The sequence below is a fragment of the Ictalurus punctatus genome, chromosome 12, assembly GCF_001660625.3.
Source record: "Ictalurus punctatus breed USDA103 chromosome 12, Coco_2.0, whole genome shotgun sequence".
Lineage (NCBI taxonomy): Eukaryota > Metazoa > Chordata > Actinopteri > Siluriformes > Ictaluridae > Ictalurus > Ictalurus punctatus.
Genome location: NC_030427.2, coordinates 21,370,650 through 21,384,382, shown reverse-complemented (window position 1 = coordinate 21,384,382; position 13,733 = coordinate 21,370,650). Strand labels below are relative to the sequence as shown.

The window sequence follows — 13,733 nt, the reverse complement described above, 5'->3', positions numbered from 1 at the left end:
GCAGGTTCAATCCCCACCGTGGCCCTGTGTGTTTGGAGTTTGTATGTTCTCCCCGTGCTGCAGGGGTTTCCTCCGGGTACTCCGGTTTCCTCCACCAGTCCAAAGACATGCTTGTTAGGCTGATTGGTATGTCCAAAGTGTCCGTAGTGTATGAATGGTTGTATGAAGGTGTATGTGAGTGTGTCCTGTGATGGATTGGCACCCTGTCCAGGGTGTACCCTGCCTTGTGCCTGATGCCCCCTGGGATAGGCTCCAGGTTTCCCCCATGACCCTGAAGGAAGGATAAGCGGTATAGAAGATGGATGGATGGATAAATTAAGCAGAAGGCAAATCCCTATGATACCATGCAAGCAGACTTGGTTAGCTACAAAATTCATTTTAACCTTAAGCTAAGCTATCCAGTAAGTTGGCTAATGTTATAACAATGCCTGTTACGAACCCGGTCTGGGTCGGGCCGCAACATGCAAAAATAAAAAAAGGGTTGGCGAGACCAAGATTGCATTTGTTTAGTTTATACTTCAAACGGAGCACTTTTTATATACACAGTGGTTTAAATCTTCAGAAGCTGGCCAGGCCAAAATAATAAACAAATGTTCCCTCTTACTTTACCAAAGAAAACTAACTAACCTACAAGAAAAGAAAACAAAAATATACCGTCTTCCCTCACTCCCTAGCTAACCCAAAAACTATTTACAGACGTGACTATTAGTGTTAATTAACAAAAGTAATATGTACATATATACACAAAGGTATCACATGAATCATAACGGGGCAGATCATAAACAAAGTCAAAACAGGCATAAGGTCATGCACAGGCGAAATAGTTATACACAGGCAACAAGCACTTCTCTCTCTTCACAAAATGCAATGGCAATGATCTGCCCTGAGATGGAGGCTGACAAGGCTTAAGTACTGTTCCGGAAACGTGCAGGCAACCAATGCTGTTGCAGAAGGCCGAAGCAGGCGTGCACAAGACGTGATTGTCCAGTAGCAAGCCGGAACGTACGCGTGCAGTAGGTGTGGCCTAGAGAAGGGGAGGGAGACAAAAGAAAACCCAGCCCACCACCGACATAGACACACAAAAGGCACATAGAGCAAACAGAAATACATTGAATAACATAACACCCCCTCCCTTAAGAGTGAACGTCAAGTTCACAACAAAGTGTGCAAGTTCAGACTGGATATTTGCCAGCCAATCAGAGTTTGGTAACTGCACACAGGGAAAACAAGCCATACCTAAACTGAGACCATCCATCTCAGGAGAATACTCAGATGGCGGCACGATCATAGAGGCAGCAGCTACTGACGTGACAACAGGAACTGAAGAGCCAACATCCATGGTAGCACAAGAGATATAAGGCTTGAGCATATTCACATGGCACACACGAGACTTTCGTTTCTGGCCAGGGGTTTTCACAACATAGTCTGTATCACTCAACTTAGACTCAATAACATAAGGACCTGAGAACCTAGCCTGGAGAGCAGAGCCAGGTAATGGCTAAAACCTTGTCACCCGCTTGGAATGTACGCACCACAGCCTTTTTATAAAAACGAGCCTTCATACAGGCCTGAGGGAATGCCAGAGAACTTTTGGCTAACTCAAAAGCAGTATGTAGGCGCTCACGAAAGTAACTAACATAATCTAGGACATTCCTAGTTGGGGGTTTCACCAGACTTGGAGACAGGAACTCTTCCTGTAAAACCTTTAAAGGTCCACAAACATCGTGCCCAAAGACTAACTCGGCAAGACTGAAACCAAGTGACTCTTGTACCACATCACGGGTAGCAAATAATAACAGGGGAATCCCTTCATCCCAATCTTTTCCCTGACCTAAACAGTAGGTCCTAAGCATAGACTTCAATGTCTGGTGGAAGCGTTCTAATGCACCCTGGGAGATAAGCACTAGAAACCTGATGACGCACATTCAGTTGTGTTCCTGAACAGAGCAGGAATTTAATTTTCAATTTGAACCCTGGTCTGACTGGATTTATTTTGGCAAACCAAAAGTGGTACAAAACCTGACAAGACCTCTGATGACAGCACGGGACTTTATGCTACGCAGGAGTATAGCTTCAGGGTACCTAGTAGCAGCACACATCAAAGTTAGTAGGTATGAATTACCAGACTTGGTTTGAGGAAGGGGACCTACACAATCTATTAAAATCCTTTCAAAAGGTTCTCCCATAACAGGTATAGGTTGAAGTGGAGCAAGGGGAACGACCTGATTTGGTTTCCCTGCAACCTGACACACATGACAGGAGCGGCAGTACCTGGCAACCTCTGACCTCATAGCAGGCCAAAAAAAATGCTTTAACACACGGTCATATGTCTTCCTCACACCAAGGTGACCAGCGAGATCATGGTCATGGGCAATATTCAACACCTGGGTTCGGTATGGTTTTGGAAGCACAACTTGAAAAACTGACCTCCAATCATGCTCAGAGTTTGGGGGTGTCCACTTACGCATCAATACATCCCCATCAAAGAAATATGCTGTAGAACATTGAGATAACTGTGCCTTATCTACAGCAGCAGCCATATAGTGAGAGAGCGAACTAGCTGTTTTCTGGGCAGCCACAAGCTGTTCTCGCCCAACGCCCCATTTACCACACTCTTCTTCAAATATTGAAGAAGTTTTAGTTCAGGAAGAACCCAGGACTAGAACACAAATCTTGGTTTTCAAACAAGGGATCATCACTACACATAAGAGTGAAATATCGACAGCACTTTTCATTTTACGAGCTTGGGCGCGTGTCACGACACAGGAACTGAAGACAAAGGGAAACTCACGTAAAAGCTCATTGCTCTCATGCAGCATGGGAGTGTCTGTTACAACAGGCAAATGAAAAACCTTTCCACCGGCTAAATCATTACCCAATATAAACGAAACTCCTTTAACTGGCAACTGAGGTCGACCTGCAACCTTAATGAACCCAGACACAACCTCAGAACGAAGATAAACCATATGCAATGGGGCCTTCACTACACCAAGTTCAATACTCTGAACTAGAACATCTGCACCACAGCTAGAGTGTTCAGACAAAGGAAAGATGCCTTCCAGCATAAAGGACTGAGCGGCTCCGGTATCTCTCAGAATACGCAGTGGTTTACGGTCCGAATCGGTATCAGAGAGTGAAACTACTCCATCCAGAATAAAAGGTTCAAATGCAAAATCAACTGAAGAAAGTGAATGCAAACTGTCACAGTGTTGATGTACATGCACTAACCCCACACTCTTAGGACTGTTTTGTGCTTTCCCTCATTTCATCCCGTTTCTCTTCCGATGCGTTTGTCTGGCGGTTTTGTCTTTGTGGTGGGGAGTGTGTGTACAGGTTATAAGATATGGCAACTAAATTTAATCTATATCAGCTTACCATTTGTCCCACGTTAGAGCAGTTTGAGCGATGCCATAAGGATGATTTGTTGCTGCTTGCGGATTTTTACGGCATATCTGTTAGACGGAGCGCCACTAAGCGAGACATCAAAAAGCTGCTGTACGAGGAGCTGTAAAACAGCGAGTCATGCTTGAGCCTACCGAGGTGGGTGTTGGATCACCGGTCAGTGGTTCCGAGGATCTGGCTGCAGCGGAGGCTGGGGCCAAGCCCGAGGAACCGACGTGCATAGATCCCACGCTAGTAGATTCTCCATTAGAGGAACCCATGCTTGTGCTGCAACTAAAAAAACTTGACCTTAAGTTAAGTTGTCAGCAGTATCAGGCTCAGCTACTGCAGTTCCAAACACTGGAGCTGGAAACAAAGAAGGAGATAAAGCTGAAGGAGCTGGAGTTAGAGTTGGCGCTGCGAAATAGGCCAGCTCCCGGTTCACTTGTGTCTCCTGCACCTGCGCGTCCTGCACCTGTTCATCAGTCATCGCCTGTGTTAGAGCTTGCGCATCGTGGCACCTCGTCTGTAGGTCCTGCTGGTTTTGATGCTAGTAAACACATTGGATTAGTTCCTATGTTTAGGGAAAGTGAGGTGGACACCTATTTCCCTGTGTTTGAGCGCATTGCTGCCACTTTGCAGTGGCCTAGAAATATTTGGTCTTTATTGCTACAGTGCAAGTTTGTGGGAAAAGCTCAAGAAGTATGTTCTGCGCTAACGCTGGAACAAATGAAACGGTTTAAATCAGCTGTTTTACGGGCATATGATCTTGTCCCCGAAGCTTATTGGCAGAAATTTCGAAAGCATGCCAAAACAGCCAGCCGAACATATGTTGAGTTCGCACGTGAAAAGTCTGCGTTATTTGATAAGTGGTGTGCCGCAAATAAGGTCGTTACTTTTGATCAGTTAAAAGAATTGATCCTGCTTGAAGAATTTAAGACTCGTATTTCTGACTAAATTGTGGTTTATTTGAATGAGCAAAAAGTCTCTACACTCGCTAATGCTGCCATTTTGGCTGATGAATTTGTGCTCACGCACAAAACTGTATTTTCCCCTCCACATCATGATATTTCTGATCGCAGCTACAGCTCGAAAGCTCCTGTGAGCGCACCTAAAAGTGCTAGTGAGTCCGTGAATGTTTTTACTGTCGCAAATCTGGTCACCTCATTGCTGCTTGTCCCATTTTAATGTGCAAAAATTGACGGAAAGCACATGCATTCCATTGTATGATATACAATATTTTATAATGTATTTGCAGCACATTCGGTCAAAGAAATAAAAAAAAAAACCCAATGATGTCACACAATCAAACTTATTTAACTTATGTTTAACAAATGTTTAAAGATTTAACTTTAGTTCTGCCTTTGTTGATGCTGGTCCCTTTGCACAATCAGCTGAATTTTTATTTACTTGAGAAATTATGACTATTCATGACTATTCATCAGTATTCGTGTTTTTTTCCCCCACATTTCACAGATAAGGTGCCACACTTCACCAGGCTCGGGGATGTGGAGGTGAATGCAGGGCAGAACGCGACCTTTCAGTGTGTGGCTAATGGACATGCATCCAAGATGGATCCCTTCACCATGGAGGTAAAAGAGAGAGAGGGAGAGAAAGAGTGAGCACAAATGAAAAGCACATTATGGCATTAATGACATTGGGCTTCATTTATCAATCTTTCAGTAAAGGTGTATATAAACGGTTGCATAAGCCAAACCAAATAAATACATTCTCCCGGATCTACAAAGGTTTTGGAAACACTAATTATCTTCATACTCACATACATACTACATCTTGAGGAATACTATTACCCTTAAATTACCAGGAGTTTGTATAGCACATCTGATTTGCATTTGGTGACATCCAAAAACTCCATACAAGGCAAAACTCACAGTGCTGAAATGACAAGTAAACAACAATAACAACCAAAACACTTTTCCACAGGTAGAACTGAAAATTATTTTGACTCGTGTCTAAGGTAAATAATAATAAATATTATTTAATAGTGTAACAACCCCTTGGAACAGGGCAAAATCTGGAGTATACTGCACATTGCAGCTTGAGACATACCATTCTGTATGTCTCTTACTTTGTTTATTTTTTCATATTTAATAGTTCCTTAATTAATGTCTTTAATACGAAACAATTGGGTTTACACAAAATATTAACTATGTTTGTGTGTGTAACCGAAATACACAAGCTATTTAAACTTGACAGTGTTGTCCATATATGAAAGTGCAATAATTTATTTGATGCAGATCAGTCAAGGTTTACATTAGTTAGCCTTCTTATGTGTAAACTTACACACTCAGGAGCATTTTTTCTGAAATTACTGGATTTTAATTAATAAACATTTCTTGTGTAAATGTTTGTACAAACAGTTTATGAATAAATATCATTGTATCGATGATACTCTGCTATCATGGATGTCATGTAATTTACGTAATGGAGGTTTGGACGGATGCAAGTGCAGTAAAAGACATTTATTTACGAGCGACAGGCAGACAAATCCAAATCATGATACAGAAGCGTGGTCAAAACAGGCAATAGGTCAGGCGATCGGCAAACGGGCATAAATTGGGCAAGGCAAAACACAAAACGAGAAACGAGGAACAAAGTCAATGAACATGAATCAAACCGACAACAACGAACAACCGCTTGGTAAGGAGAATAACTCAATATTACGCGATGTGCTAAGAGACACAAGGGGTTTAAATGACAAATGTAATCATGGGTTAAACACAGGACAACTGAAAACAATGGTGCCACACATTCGGGAAACAACCAATGACAAAACCGGGGCGGAGACAGAACATAACCATGGCAAAAGCATGTCTCCAAAGTAAAAAAAGTCAATGTCACTGAAGACCAAAAAGTGTGCGTTCAGTAAGAGCTCGTGCACAGGGCTCGTGCTGTGGGCCTCTGCAGTGAGCTTGCACTTCAGTTTTCCGAGCACGCTGCTACACTGCTGCTAACTTGAGGGGAAATCGTGACAATGGATATCAAACAATTGCAAACAAAACACAGGTTTATCGAAAAAAAATCTTTGTTAAATATAGGTGTGCAACAACTATTGGCACCCTTTTAGTCAATACTTTGTGCTACATCCCATTGCCAAGATAACAGCTGTGAGTCTTCTCCTATAATGCCTGATGAGGTTGGCGAATACATGGCAAGGGATCTGAGACCATTCCTCCGTAGAGAATCTCTCCATATCCTTCAAATTTTGAGGTCCATCCAGTTCCATGGTGGACTCTCCTCTTCAGTTCACCCCACAGGTTTTCTATGGGTTTCAAGTCAGGGGACTGCGTTGGCCATGGCAGGACCTTGATTCTGTGGTCAGCATACCATTTGTGTGGTGATTTTGATGTATGTTTTGGATGTTATTGTCCTCTGGAAGATCCAACCACTGACCATTTTAAGCTTTCTGGCAGAGGCAGTTAGGTTTTCATTTGTGATTTTGATGTATGTTTTGGATGTTATTGTCCTCTGGAAGATCCAACCACTGACCATTTTAAGCTTTCTGGCAGAGGCAGTTAGGTTTTCATTTAATATCTGTTGATATTTGATGGAGTCCATGATGCCATGTATCCTAACAAAATGTCCAGGTCCTTCGGCAGAAAAAAGGCCCCAAAACATTAAAGAGCCACCGACATATTTAACCATGGACATGAGGTACCTTTCCATATGGCTACTTCTCTGTGTGTGCCAAAAACACCTCTGGTGTTTATTGCCAAAGAGCTCTGTTTTGGTTTCATCTGACCATAGAACCTGATCCCATTTGAAGTTCCATTAGTGTTTGGCAAACTGAAGGTGCTTAACTTTGTTTCTGGATGATAGTAGAGGCTTTTTTCGTGAAACCCATCCAAATAACTTATCATGACTTAGGCTCATACAATTTCCTCATGGATGGTACTCTAGCATTCAACATGGTCTCTACAACCTCAGTTGCGAGACCAGAATCTATGAGCTGGTGCCCCTCAGGCGCAAGACCCACAGTTTCCACAGTTCCGGCCGAGGGTGATAAATCAGCGTTCCGACTTGAGAAAGTAGGTCCCTGTGGATGGGTATCTCCCAAGGAGTACTGTCTAGCAGGGATATTATCTCTGAGGACCATATTCAAGCTGGCCAGTAAGGTGTGACTAGCAGCAGACATAGATGGTCTTCGCAAACTCTTGCTAGATCTTGTGGGAGCAGAGCGAACAGCGTAGAGATGTGACCTCAGCCACGTGTGCACCATGGTGTCCAGCCCCAATGGTGCGGGATGTGCCGGGGGTTTCATCCAAGGACAAAACCTCATAGTAATCAGTGACACACAGCGATGCCACAGTGTTCTGAGAATTTGGAAGTGTCCCCAGTTTCTAGACTCGAGAACAACATCTAAATGCTGAATCTCCAGTTCCCTGGATCGTGCAAGAATTAACCTGTCATCCAGGTTGTTTAGTACATGCACTTTGTTGGGGCCTGACAAATAGGCATGATGTTACACAAGTTTCAGATAACGAGCACGCTCAAGGGCGCTTCCCACAGCATGAAATTCATGCAACGTTGAGTTCCCTTTTGAAAGGGAACTGGGTTTTCAGTAGCAGTGGTAACTCAGTGGTTAAGACATTGGACTCCAAATGAGATAGATGCAAGTCGCCCTGGATAAGGGTGTCTGCCAAATGCCATAAATGTAAACTTTTTTTACTATGAAAGTATTAAAAAAAAAAAAAATGACTGCAAATTTTTTTGTGTGTGAAAGACACAAAAGTGTTATTCTAGCTGCCAATTATATTGTTAAAGACACAAAGACAAGGGGACCCAAATGCAGAACACAGACACCAGGATCCAAGGTGAAAACAGGTTTTATTAATAAATGTGAGAGAGTTTAATAGAATGGTCAAGGGCAGGATTCATACTGTGGTCCACAGTACGAGGGTCAGATGCTCAGCCAACGTGCTATGGGGTAGGCAAGGTGGGAAGTGAGCCGAGATTGAGCAGACAGGCAGCGTGAGGAGTGGGCCTGGAACAGGTGGAGATAAAAACACATGATAAGCACAGGAAAATGCAATGAGGAAAAACATTCACAATAACGAAAAGAAAACACAAGTAGGGCCAGAAGTGTACCGAACTGGAAGCCGGAAGATTCACGCACACTCACACAAACAGGAACAAGAGGGAGAGAAAATACAGATCATATTTATTTCACGTTAACATGAATCTGCGGTTTAACAATACATGAACTGCACTTCGGGTGCATGGCGGCTTAGTGGATAGCATGTTTGCCTAATACTGCCAGCATTGGGGGTTCAATTCCTGCCTCTACCCTGTGTGTGCATGCCCATTCTCTGGGGATTTCCTCCCTGAAGATTGGTGTGTCTGTAGTGTATGAGAGGGTGTGTGAATGTGTGTGGATTGGCACCCTGTCCAGGGTGTACCCCACCTTTTGCCTGATGCTCCCCGGGATAGGCTCCAGATTTCCCTGTGACCCTGAAGGAAGGATAAGCGGTATAGAAGATGGATGTATGGATGGATTATTTTATTTATTTATTTATTTATTTATTAATACAACATTTGATCTTGTTATGAAAATTCATGTTTTGTTCAGGTTGAGTACCCTTATGGAAATTTAAGGAATTTTATTTCTGAGAACTTAGCACATAAAACTTCTTTTTAAATAATTTATGCTTTTTTTCATCTGGACACCCCTTATTTTCACTGACCCTATAAATCAGTAAATGAAAGATATTTTCTAATTCAAACATTTTAAAATCATGAAAAAGTGTGTGTTTGTGCTTGTGTGTGTGAAAGAGAGAGACAATATCTTGGCTTGTACATATCAGGGTTATAAATTCTTGTCCAGAATTGCAATCTGATTCTAAATGTGGCAAACGATCACTAGAATGATCTGGTCCACACCCCCCCATCCACAATCAGCCCAAATATTGTCTGCCGTCACATTTGCAGTGCCATCATTGCCGCACATAGCCCACACTTGGCTGACATGATGCATGCCAGTGCTGGCAGCACGCCAGCAATGCCATCCTGAGGCCACATTCGGTCCAAGACCATCTGCTATGTGGGTGGGCCATACACCCCATCCAAAATATGCCCAAATGTTGTCTGCTGTCATGTTTGCAGTGCCATCATTGCCACACATAGCCCACACTTGGCTGACATGATACATGCCAGTGCTGGCAGCACGCCAGCAGTGCCACCCTGAGGCCACATTTGGCCCTGTCACGATTCCCCCTTGAAGCAGTGTGCTCTAAGCGCAAATGTGCGAGCACCTGCTTTTCCGCTGTCGACCGTAGTGACATTGGGACACGTGTGTTTTGTTTGTTTGTCATGTCTCCTCCCTGTTCCGTCATTGGCTGGGAATTCACGTGGGTCTGTATTGCTCCCAGCTGATAGCAGTTTACACGCTAATCATGTCCGCATATATACCGCGAGCTTCCCAGCACACAACGTGGAAGATTAAGAAGTCGTAAATAGTAAGTAAATGGTTAGAGTTAGTTTAGTTCGTAGCGTATTCATAGTCACGGTTCATGTTAGAGTTAGTTTAGTTTGCGTCACAGTCACTGTTTAAAGTTAGTTCGTGCTGGATTATCCGCTTCCAGTTCCTCGTCCTAGTTCGTGTCTTGTTTTGTTAATCGACCTAGATTCCTGCCTAGCCCCATGTATGCCTGTTTGCAAATCGCCTGACCTCTTGCATGTTTATGGATTACGTTTTGGATCACGTTTTGGGTTTGTCTGCCTGCCTGTCTCTACAAATAAACAACTGTTATCCTGCACTTGCATCCGCCTTATCTCTGCTTCGTCACGATGCGTGACAGAATCTTCCGCCTTAACATGGATGCAGCAGGAGGACTAGAGAGAAGGCACGCCACAGCAACCAGGAAAATCGTAGGACAATACCGCATCGGGGAACGCTCGGATTACTGGCCGCATTTTTCATCCGTGCAATTTCCCCAAAGGTACGCCATTGAATTGCCGCCAGAGACAGCGGGATTGGGGAGCTACCCGCTAGAGTTTCTCTTCAGCTGCCAGGATTATTTCTGCAGCTTGGCGGTTCCCAAGCCTACTAAGAGAGAGTGGATCGGGTTCCTGGTGTCCAGGTTTTGCGGCCCGGCCCGTGACTGGGCGGAGCAGCTGGTGAGTGCTGGGTCGCCAGCCCTCCATGATGTCACTCAGTTTACAGAGCTGTTTATGGAGGAGTTTTCACAGCCTGGACAACTTCGTGGTCTTGATTTACTGGGGTGGAGAGTCAATGGACAGCCCCAGGTGGACCCACCATTCAACCTCTATTATGAGGAGATGGACAGGGCAGTAACCAGCGATCCACTTCAGTTTCCGGCCAACACGGGGGCGAAATCCCCGAGATGTATGACCGAGGGCTGCGGGAGAGAGACTCAGCTTCAATGTCCCACTTGCAGGAAGCTGGGCCTCCAGGAAGCTTTCTTCTGCTCTCAGGAATGCTTCAAGAGCAGCTGGCGGGAGCATAAGAAACTCCACCGGAGAGCCCGTGCAGAGACCCAGCCCGGGACCGCCAGGGTGACCTCAGAGCTCGAACCTGAGCCCCACGAGGTGGGCTCACCTGCCGAGCTCCAACAAAAGGTCCAAGTCCAAGTCAAGTCTCACGTCCCTGAGATCCAAGTCGGTTCATGTTAGAGTTAGTTTAGTTTGCGTCACAGTCACAGTCACTGTTTAAAGTTAGTTCGTGCTGGATTATCCGCTTCCAGTTCCTCGTCCTAGTTCATGTCTTGTTTTGTTAATCGACCTAGATTCCTGCCTAGCCCCGTATATGCCTGTTTGCCAATCGCCTGACCTCTTGCATGTTTATGGATTACGTTTTGGATCACGTTTTGGGTTTGTCTGCCTGCCTGTCTCTACAAATAAACAACTGTTATCCTGCGCTTGCATCCGCCTTATCTCTGCTTCGTCACGATGCGTGACAGGCCCAAGATGTTTGCTATGTGGCTACACACTATTTTTAATATTTTATTTGACACATTTCCTGACTCCCATGTTTAGTCAGCTCCATTAGCCTTGCAATAGAATATAGGCAGACTTTGGACATCATCCTTGTCATGGCTGACTGACTACATTTAGTTTACGTGGAAAATTCCACTATTTTTTCACTGCACTAGTTACAGTACATGTTCAGATCATTCCTTGAAATAGTGCTTTATCAAAATACATATCCATTCTCAATTCCTGTAACGAACTCAAGCTTGGTGGTGGGATTTAATCCATTTGTAGAAGTTTAATAAATCCAAATCAACAAGCAAAGGGATGGTCAAAAATACAGGCAAAGTTCGAGGATCAAAATAGACAGTCCAAATGGGCAAACAAGCCAAAAACAATAATCCAATAAAATTGAAGTCCAATAAACAGGCAAAAGGTAATAACATGAAGCAGTCACAATGGAAATGGAAAAACCGCTCAGTAAGGCGGGTTCGATTGGCGATACATGACAATGTGTTGTTGGAAAGCATGGCTCTTTAATGGATAGCAAACAAGACATGACTGTAGAAAAAAAATGGAGTGTTATCAGTATTCAGAGGGCTCCCTCTGGTGGTTGCTGGGCGGTCAGGGTGTGTTCGGTGGAAATCGTGGATAATGGAAGTATCCAGGATGTCCCTGGCAGTTACCCAGGATCTCTCCTCTGGTCTGTAGCCCTCCCATTCCATAAATATTCCATCTGGCCACCTCTTCTTCTTGAATCCATGATTTCCTTTATCAAGTATAATGGGGATCTCCAAGGGTGGTGGAGGTTCAGGTCCTGTGGTTTTGGGGCCAAGTTCAGGGTGGACCAGTTTCATCAATGATACATGAAATGAAGGAGAGAAATGGTAATTAGCAGGAAGCTCACGTTTATAGGTCACAGGATTTATTTGTCTGATGATTCAAAATGCACCTGAATACCTGGGACTGAGCTTCTGCCGGGTAGCCGTAGACACAGGTCTCTTGTGCCCTCTGGCCTGGCTGGTAATTGGGGTGGGGACGCCTCCGGTGGTCCGCCTGGATCCTTTTAGCATGAATGGCACATTGGAGTCTCACATGAGCGCTGTTCAACACCTGTTCACTCCTCCTAATCCAGTCATCCACCTCTGGTACCGTAGATGGTTTCCCAGACCAAGGGAACATTGGAGGTTGATACCCCCTTTCATTGTGTGCTGGATTAAGTCCTGTGGATGAATGGGTTAAGCAATTTTGGGCATATTCTGCCCATGGAAGGAATTCAATCCACCTCTGTTGTTCCTGACTACAGTATGACCTGAGATAATGTCTGATCTCCTGATTCAATCTCTCCACTTGCCCATTAGCCTGTGGTTGGTAGCCTGATGATAAACTGACAATAATATCCAACTGTTTGCAAAATGCCTGCCATACCCTTAACGTGAACTGAGGGCCCCAGTCCATGACAATGTCCTCTGGTAATCCATACACCTGAAACACATGATGCAACAGTGCAGTGACTGTTTCCATGGCTGTGGAAAGACCTTTCAGTGGAACAAGACGACAAGTCTTAGAGAAATGGTCAATGATAAAAATAGTGGCGAAATTGTTCAAGTTGGATAGATCTGTGACAAAGTCTACTGATTTATAGGACAAGGTTCTCTGAGGAATGGGCAGGGGTTCCAGGAGTCTGGAATTTTCACTCGAGCATAAACTGGACAAGAATTGACATGAGGTCACATCTATATTTATGTCTGATCACCAAAATGAGTTGCGTATTAAGGTAATTGTTTGCTGAATACCTGTATGTCCAGAGATGAAAGATGTATGGACCCATTGGATCACATGTTGTTGGAGACTGTTTGGGATGTACTGCTTAGTTGGTAGGCATTCAGGTGGAGGAGGATCTGTTTGTTGTACCCGTTGGATCTCTTCCATGATGTCCCAGCGAATGGGGGCTACAACCACTGATGGGGGAAGGATGGAAACTTGGTTATTTTGAATATATGTAGGGTCATACCTTCTAGAGAGAGTATCTGTCTTACTGTTCTTGCTTCCAGGATGGTAGGTAACTGTGAACTGGAATCTGGTAGAAAAAAAGAGAGACCAACAGGCTTATAATGCTGTAATACCTGATAAACATTCGATAGAAGTTTGCAAAACCAAGAAATTGTTGAAGTTCTTTGACTGTGGTAGACTGTGGCCATTCAGTGACTGCTTTGACTTTGGATAGGTCCATCTCCACACCTTGATGGTTGATGATGCATCCTAAGAATGTGGTACTGGTTGTATGGAGCTCACATTTTTCAGCTTTGATTTAGAGTTGGTTCTATTGGAGGCAGGTTAGGACTGTCTTGACATGTTTGATGTGTTCTTATTTTCTTTGGGAATAGATTAAGATCTCATCA

The 13,733-nt window shown here is 44.1% G+C and overlaps 1 protein-coding gene across 5 annotated transcripts in view; it reads left to right on the top strand.

Moving 5' to 3' along the window:
* The window catches only part of ptprua (protein tyrosine phosphatase receptor type Ua), a 297,952-nt gene that overhangs the window by 174,579 nt on the left and 109,640 nt on the right, over positions 1-13,733 (top strand). For all 5 annotated transcript variants that reach the window (XM_017480742.3, XM_047159179.2, XM_017480743.3 and 2 more), the window contains exon 5: positions 4,858-4,973. In XM_017480742.3, coding sequence (XP_017336231.3) covers positions 4,858-4,973 — 116 coding nt within the window. The remainder of the gene's footprint in view (positions 1-4,857; positions 4,974-13,733) is intronic.